This window comes from Leptidea sinapis, chromosome 1, assembly GCF_905404315.1.
Source record: "Leptidea sinapis chromosome 1, ilLepSina1.1, whole genome shotgun sequence".
In the NCBI taxonomy this organism is placed as follows: domain Eukaryota; kingdom Metazoa; phylum Arthropoda; class Insecta; order Lepidoptera; family Pieridae; genus Leptidea; species Leptidea sinapis.
This window is the reverse complement of record NC_066265.1, coordinates 30,359,172-30,367,866: the sequence shown is the minus strand read 5'-3', so window position 1 is coordinate 30,367,866 and position 8,695 is coordinate 30,359,172. Positions and strand designations below refer to the sequence as shown.

Below are 8,695 nucleotides of genomic sequence, written 5' to 3'. Positions count from 1 at the left end.
TCTGTGCTGCAGCCCTGGCTTTCACAGCGAAGTAGGACGTGGGCCGTGGAGGCCGCAAAGACTACGCAACAACAGTCGCGGGGCGTCTCCTAAGGAGACTCGAACCTCAGACCGGCTGTGTGCTTGTGGGAAGGAGAGAGAATGAAAATGAAGATGAAAGATGAAAAGGTGATAAGAACACACTCGCCGGCGAGTGTGGTGATGTTTTGTGTAATGTATGTAAGTGTGTATGTATGTGTTTATGATTGTATGTATGTATGTTTGTATGTATATAAGTAGTGTAAATGTTTGTGTGCATGTATGTTTGTGTTTGTGTCTGTTTGTGGAGTGTGTTTGTGATTGTGTAAGTGGTGTATGTCAGTCCGTCAGTCAGTCCGTATGTGAGTGAGTGTAGTGAAGCGATTAAGCGTAGGCTCGTATGATGCGCACGAGCCTGTCTGGCACTCCCAGTTGATACAGCTTGAATACTAAGCCGTTGTGCCATACCTTGTCGAATGCCTTCGCGACATCGAAAAACACGGCTGCCGTGGTAGCGTGAAGTTGACGCCGTACGAGAATGTACTCGGTGAGTCAGTGAGCCTGCTGGGGACACGAGTGAGCGGTTCTGAATCCGAACTGTATGTCGGGTATCAGGTTGAGCTCCGCGATGTAATGATTAAGGCGCGCGAGAATTAATCTTTCGTAAAGTTTCCCGATCGAGTTAATTAAGCTAATAGGCCTATAGCTACTCGGATTAGCTTTAGGTTTATTGGGTTTTGGGATACCGATAACAATGGAATCCTTCCATTGTTCGGGGAACGCGCTATTAGACAATAGAATATTAAAAATAGTAACCAATAAAGTAATAAGAGGGTAGGATTTTAAGAACCCTATTGTTTATAGTGTCGGGCCCCGGGGCCTTCTTGGAGTGAAGCTCCTTAATGATTAGCTTCACCTCTTCGTAAGAGGTGGGTTTTATTACATCGCCTGAAGGGCTCAGAGCGGAGCGACGTTCAACTTCACGATCAACTTCGTCAACGTGTGTCGGGTCGGCTACTGCATTTGGAGAGCACTGACTCTCGAGACTATCGGCGAGGCATTCAGCCTTCTCATCGTCATCGAGCGCCGGCTGTAGTCCCGGTCTGTCCAAAGGAAGCATGACAGTGGGCGGCTCCTGTTTGAACGCGCGAGGCAGCTTCCAGAAAGCCACATGTGATGGCTTAAGGTTGCCGAGCAAGCGGTCCCAACGTTCGCCGCGGAGTTACTGGATGGCTGGTGTTGAAACTCGGCTATTGCAGAGAGATCAATATGGAATCAAATTGGATCTATTCAACTCAAACAAAATTATAGGTCAAACATATCTGAAGCGGCAATTTGAGTTAAGACCAACCACTGACAACCAAACTGATCAAAATATAGCACTTTTGCTTTTCAATCTGAAAAAAAAAAATACCAGCATTATTAATTAACAGCACGTATTAAAATAATTTATTGTTAATTTATTATTCTCATTAGAATGTAGAATATTTAAGTTCAGAATCAGAAATGTTTTCCCGCATCCATTCCTCCGCTTCTTGTGCCTGATCTTTACTGAAATGATCACGCCAATCGCCAATCAATCCTGGAACAAATAAAATTATGTTTCATCACTAAGTTTTTGCGCGGTAAGAGAATAAATTTTAATTTGCACCAATATTTAAGTATGATGTGGGATTTATATTTTTATTTCCGATATAGCAGTAACACCGTTGGGTTAATAGCGCAAATTGAGTTAATTTAGATCCCAGTCCAGCAAATCAGTTAAAAATAACAAATGGTCTTACAAACTCTTAGATAATTAATACAGTAAAACTATTAATGCATGCAAAACTACACAAAGTAAATTTGAAAACAATATTTATGACGATGCGGGAGTCGAACCCGCGACCTCTCGCGTTCCGTGCGAGCGTTCCACTGAGCCAAATGTTCGAGTGACGTAAAGTTGAAATCTTGATATGTCTTTGTCCAACTCTCAGGTTGTGTCTTCATCTACAGGATCTACTTTACAGTTGATAACCTGCTCAACCCCAATTATTGCATATTAGGAAATTTACTTGAGATGTCGCTCATTCATTAAGATTAATTGATTTTGATTTTGCGGGTTTGAGTCGAGAAGTCAGGTTTCACTTTTAAAAAAAAACAAATTGTTTACATGCAAATCTGTGAAATTTTTGTGCAAGAAAATATCTATTTCATCGTTGGACTTGAGATGACTATTGTGAAAATCTATGATTATCCAATATTATAATATATTTGGTCCATTCACAGATTACATCGAAATGAAAACTAACCTTTTCTGATGAATGGACTTTGTCCACTGCACACACCAAGCTCCGCCATTGTCTCTTGCTGGTTAACAGCTTCGTTCTTCTTAATGTTATCAAACCTCAGATGTTCACACAGTTCATGAATCTGTTCATCTGTGAGGTCCTTACCGAAGAAGCTTGCCATACGACGCAGTGAGCCCTGCAGATCCTGTGGAACAAATTTTACCTGAAATTTTCTTCTAAGTACTTTTGTAGAAAAATTTCACTGAGCAGTCTTTTCTACAGTTAAATGTTTATATGATTAGTATAGGTAGCTCTGACTATTGTCAAAAATATATTTTTTCATTATTTAGAACAATTTAAAGATCAGAGTGGCCTTTTTTTGAATCCGAGCACTCAAATTTATAGACAAGTGACCGAGGGTAACCATCACACCATTCTATTTTATCATGCTTTTAATAGAATTGTATGTACGTGTCTATGTTTCTAAATAAAATAATGCTTTAACATGCTTTTCCACTCGTTAAAAGCGTCGGTTAATTTTAAACATAGCACTCTGACCAAGGACTGGTGATAACCGGCATTACCCTTACCAAGATCATCAGGATTAGTGATTATTTGTATCCGATACCCGGTAGGTCTTAGTGCGAAAGACCAAGGCTTGTAATAAATGTTTATAATTATAATAATGTAATAAAGGCTTGTAATAAGAGGATTATTTTAATTTAATTTAAGTTGAGATCATAATATTGACGCATGTAAGTGTTTCAGAAATGGTAATATTGGATTTATCACCTAGATTATCTGGCCACATTTTCAACGGGATCAAGAATTTTATTTAGAGATATGTTAGCAGTCGGTATGGATTTTGGAACAGACTATATAATATGCACAAGTAATTAAACCCATGACGCATCCCCATATCAGTTTTCTGCAAAATATAGCTTCGGTAACGCTGTAAGATGAAAGTAGCGATTGTTTCCTAGTTGGGCATCAACTGTCCCCAAAATGCAAGGCTGCACAATTAATCATTTAGTCATTTATCTAGGTTCTGAACTAATAACTACCTTGATTTAAGACACTTTTTTTATTTGCACGCCGGCCATTTGGATTTTCGACGAATTGGTTATTTTTTATTTATTGTTTTAGTGACAAAACACTAACAAACAAAAAACTAATTCAGATTCTGTCAAAATTTCAGTAGTCTCTGGCTAAGTTTCGGTTGGTTACCCTTTTACGTGCGGAAACCTAAAAATGTTGCCGCTTACGAAGGGAAGTACCCGCTTAATATCGATAAATTATGTTACTATAATTTTAAGAAATAGTCTTACATTTACGACATCTTCATAGAAAATAAACAAGAGGTTTGGATTATCTCGCGCAACCCAGCCCTCCTTGACATGCGGGAATACTGGACACCAAGGTACTGTAACATAACGTTCATAAGTGTATTTAGAAAGGTTTTATCGTCGCCGATATATATATAACATAATGCTACGTTTTAAACTAGGTACAGTAATAGGCACTGCACTCATAGTTCACACCAATGTAATAATATCAAGCATTAATTTTAAATCTAAAAAAATACAATCTCTGTTTCAATCAGCAGCTTGGGCGCGGGTGATAGCGATCGATTGGTTGTTCATGATCTACGAATGTGAAGCTATAATTTAGGAATTGTTTTACATCAAATGGCGTGACATCTAACAAAATAATATAGATAATAATATAGATTCTAAGACGTTATTTCCAAATTGTAGGGGCTATAATATAAATAGCATGCTGATCAGGATTACCATACTAATGAATACTCACGCAGGCCACGTCGAAATAAGTTCCATATTTCATCAGGTTTGTCGTCGTAGATTCGATTTTTAAGTAAATGGTAAACTGACACGAAAACATCCCGGGGATCTCTGGCGATATAAACAACCTGCACATAGAAATACATTTTCGATTAATTTTATATTATTTATCTGTACTTTTAAAAGCATTGGACATGGATTATTAATTAAAACGATAATGCTCATAAAACAAACTTAAGTTTAACTATTAAGAAGAAAGGTAGTCAATGCTGCCGTAAAACTTGTAATATACAACATTTTATGGTGTATTGGCAATGATCTAAAGAGATCGAGATCAAGAGAAAGAAAACATATCAAATTGAGTTTTAAGGGCCTTATGCAGGATTTAATTACTTATGCAATTGTTTGGAGTACCTTTGCCTTGTCCAACAAGTCTGGCGGGAGCAATGAAAGTGGCAAATGAGTCTTAAAGAAACGTCGCGTTGTGATGTTGGAATATTCGTCGAATAATGTGCTGAAGTATTTTGACACCTGTTTACTTCGTTCTTCTTCTGCTAGAGATTTAATTCTTTCCTTTTCTAATTTTGGTAGTTTGACCACGCTGACACTATTAAAAAATAACAAACATTATGACAATTTCAAATTAGCACGTCGTTATTATATTATTAGTCCTATTAATGTAAAAACAATTCGATATCTTAGACCGTTAGTTAACATTTATGTCATTTTCGTGACCCTTTTGCGATAACCACGTTATAAATGAGAAAAAATATATGGTATCAACTGCGCCATTCCTGCTAATCTTGTCTGCATAAAAATTCTAAGGTTTATTTTGCTCAAAAACTAATTTCATTGGCATTTCAACAATCTATGTATGGATCGATATTTTGTTTTTATCTTAAACCATCTATGGGAGGACGAATTTTCTTCTCAGGAAGCAATACAGGATGACGTCACAGAATTTATTGAGTCTTATTATTAATGTTTTCGTTCTCATTCACTGGAAGTATTGTGAGCACTATCCCTCTTAAAACCATGCTCATAAATTACAAATGTAATACAAATTTTGGTACCAGGATCATCAAACCAGTTATAATAATAAAATTAAAGTGAACTTACTCCATCAGCGGAAATCTACAGCCAACGTCGACGGACTTAGCAGTAGCATAATCCAAATTGTTATTTATGAGCCATATCATTTCTGAGAGCCACGTAGACCCTGAAATGTGAGAGTTGAAGGCATGGTCGGATTTGGTACAGTCGGACCAATTGGTCCGGCATCGTACTCGGTACGGTCCGGACGGTATTAATAATACTTTTTTGCTATGGACAACACGACATACCATCGAATATGATCCGCTACCAGACTATGTCCGATGGTTCGGCCGTACCAAATATGATCATGTGTTTAGGCTATTACTTGTAAGTTAATCTAAAGTTAAATCTAACCCGAAATTAACTATAAATAAATGATAAGCACGAAGGTGCACGAGTTGCATTGGTTTGGATCTAATTTACTCTGCGCGGCAAGAAGTTCTTACAAACAAATTGTATCTGAAAATAAAGTAAGTATTTGCAAACCGTCGCTTCGATAAAATTCTAAAGCGACTAGTAAGTATCTATTGGCTCCGCGCTGGGTGATAGCGCTCGACGAACGCAGACACATAGCTGATATTATTTTCCGAACTAAACTTATTATCTTAAGTAACCGAGTAGTTATAGAATGATGTGCATAACTTGACGACACCAGAGGAATAGGAATTATCTATCAAATTTACTTGTATAATTTACAGCATACATTTTTCTGCATATTATTGCTATGTTTAGAAATAAGAGGTAGAACTTTACAATGTTTGATCAGGTATGTGATAATCATTCAAATAACAAATGCTAGTCCATGGCCTATCTATGTTTTATTTCTTTTTCTCGGCGTGGAAACATACATACCTTCCTTTATTTATTATTACAAATTCGTGATTATTCAATGGTAATATTATTTTCCCTGCAAGTAAGAAGATTTTAAGCCTGGCAACCATTATACTACACTAACGCCCCCTGTTAATATCGTTCGACTGCTAAAAGATCCTCGTCGCACTATAACAATTATGTGTGTCACAAGCTGCTAGACCTCGCTCGTCACCTTGAGTCGTAAGATGTCAGGTCTCATTAGCCCAGTAATTTCACTAGCTACGGCGCCCTTCAGACCGAAATACAATATGCTTACACATTACTGCTTCACGGCAGAAATAGGTACCCATAATCTAGTCGACATCCTGTGAAAAACAGCCTCCCACTGGTATTGTGCTCTACAGCCAGCGCGTTAACCCATAGAGTTCGGCCAATGTGAAGATCTATAGGGATTGCTTAGCACAACCAAGTTAAAGGTAATTAAGGAACTCTTACCTGATCTTGGATAATTGACGACAAAAACATCATCTGGTCGAATTTTGAAATTATAACATATTGGACCTAGGTCTTCATACTCCTTAGGATAGAAGTATTTGCTTGGGCCGACTTGTACGTATTGTCTTTTCTCTTCTGGGAATATAATTTTATATTACAAAATATATCACGAAAATATGACTAGAGATATAAGGGTTCGGTGGACGTAGTCATCGCAAAATCGGTGGATTATATTTTTATGAAATGGCTACTCCATAGAGATCTAAATATGAAAGGAGATAATATAAATATAATAAGTGCCTTCGATCTTGCTGGTAGACTAATTAGGTCATACATTTAGGCTGAGATCTATAGAGTATACTTATACTTTGCTCAGACTTTCCTTACGTAAAACTTTGCTGAGTGTAAGCCTAGCATTATCTTTGTTTTTGTTTTTATAGGCATTTAATAGCTGAAATTATGCTGAGCTTAAGTTAGGTCAGCCCAATGCAAAAGTCAAGTTCTCGTTTTATCACACTCAGCAAAGATTTAAGTAATTAAAGTCTGAGCATAAGTAAGCTCTATAGATTTCAGCCTTGATTGGATTGCCCCGGATATTACAGGAGTTGTGCAGTAGGTAATGGTGTGTCAAGTAACGGTAATACGAATAAATTAAGAATTTCATAGTGAACACTGGTTGACATATTATATTTTATTACAAAAAAAAGAGCAGTTTAGTTAAAGGAACCAATTACCGATGAAATTTAATAATTGATTGATACAGTGGCAGGTTGCGGTAGAGTTTCCTCCGTTCCGATTAACAATTCACTACTACCTCTCTGGTGGTCGAAAATTCAACCGAGGCGTAACATGTCTAACGCAGCTATGTCTAGTAGCTTCTTGTTATTTTGATTTCTATGGCCTACACCAATGTTTAACAGTCTAGAATGGAATTCGAGGAAGGTGATTCCTAGTTTTATGAAGCACCACACGGCGCTAGGGCTTGCACACCGATGAATTATGGCACTACAGGCAGCGAGATTTTTTTTATGAAAATAAGGGACGAGACGAGCAGGACATTCAGCTGATGGTAATTGATACACCCTGCCCACATTACAAAGCAGTGCCGCTCAGGATTCTTGAGAAACCAAAATTCTGAGAGGCCCTACAATTGCGCTCGTCACGTTGAGACGTAAGATGTCAAGTCTCATTTGCCTAGTAATTTCATTAGTTACGGCGCCCTTCAGACCGATACACAGTAACGTTGACATATTACTGCTTCACGGTAGAAATAGGCGCCGTTGTGGTACCCATAATCTAGCCGGCATCCTGTGCAAAGGGGCCTCCCGCTGGTAAAAGTGGTGGTGGTTTGATATTATATATATTTTATCCCTAAAAGTAGCTTATATATGTATTTCAAGTAGGTATGGAGCATACTCCCAAGTTAAGTCCGGCAACGCATCTCTCCACGCCTGTTTTTTTGGGATGGTATGGATCCATGAGCGGTTGCCTCACCAGATTTCATTACGTAAGTTAACTCTTGCCCCCTTTTAATATAAAAGTCCTCAATTCTATAAATTTAATTAATCTTACTTACTTGCTACATTCCATATCAGTTGGTGATCTTCGTCAGAAACATCCTGTATTTCAAACGGAATATTAACCATTTTTATTGCTGTTTGTGCGAAAGAAATGTTGTCAATTAACAATATAACATAATCGAAAGTCGTGTAATCTATAGACTGGTTGGTCTATATACCTGCGTTAAGTATATTAATAAGCTAATGAGTGGTAATTTAAAATTGTTTAAGTACTTACGTCATAGTGTAAGGCATAGTGTACGATTACATTAAGTAAGTGAAAAAATATAATTGGTTAAAAACTGTATCAAATTAAAACGAAGTCTTCCAAATTCTACAAAACTTGACTTCTTGCAGCGAAATTTTTTTAATAGTGTCTGGTTCGTATTCCTTTCTTAAAAGCTCAATAATAAATAAATAACAAAAAAAAGTCATTTTGTTATATATTCCGTTAAACAAACGCATAAAATAAATTACAATGTTTGTATTCGTCCTGAAAAATAACTATGACGTCTATTCTCGCAAAACCTTAGAAAGGATTGCTTTCTTTTTATTTATTTTCTGACTATTTAGTAACGTTTTATAACTTTTAGAAATCCGTTGGTTATCTGGTCTAGGCCAGACGTTATTTCAATTTTTTGCA

General features: G+C 37.1%; 2 protein-coding genes across 2 annotated transcripts in view; both read right to left on the bottom strand.

Moving 5' to 3' along the window:
* LOC126964668 (germinal-center associated nuclear protein) overlaps positions 1–8,695 on the bottom strand; it is a 357,720-nt gene that overhangs the window by 248,548 nt on the left and 100,477 nt on the right. The gene's annotated exons all lie outside the window — the stretch shown is intronic.
* Positions 1,453–8,233, bottom strand: LOC126964748 (sulfotransferase 1C4-like). Its single transcript, XM_050808022.1, has 8 exons — positions 8,070–8,233; positions 6,494–6,628; positions 5,210–5,309; positions 4,505–4,697; positions 4,101–4,218; positions 3,617–3,711; positions 2,310–2,493; positions 1,453–1,600 (listed from the first exon to the last, which is right to left on the bottom strand). The coding sequence occupies exons 1-8, from the start codon at positions 8,137–8,139 to the stop codon at positions 1,491–1,493; spliced, it is 1,005 nt and encodes a 334-aa protein (XP_050663979.1). The 5' UTR covers positions 8,140–8,233; the 3' UTR covers positions 1,453–1,490.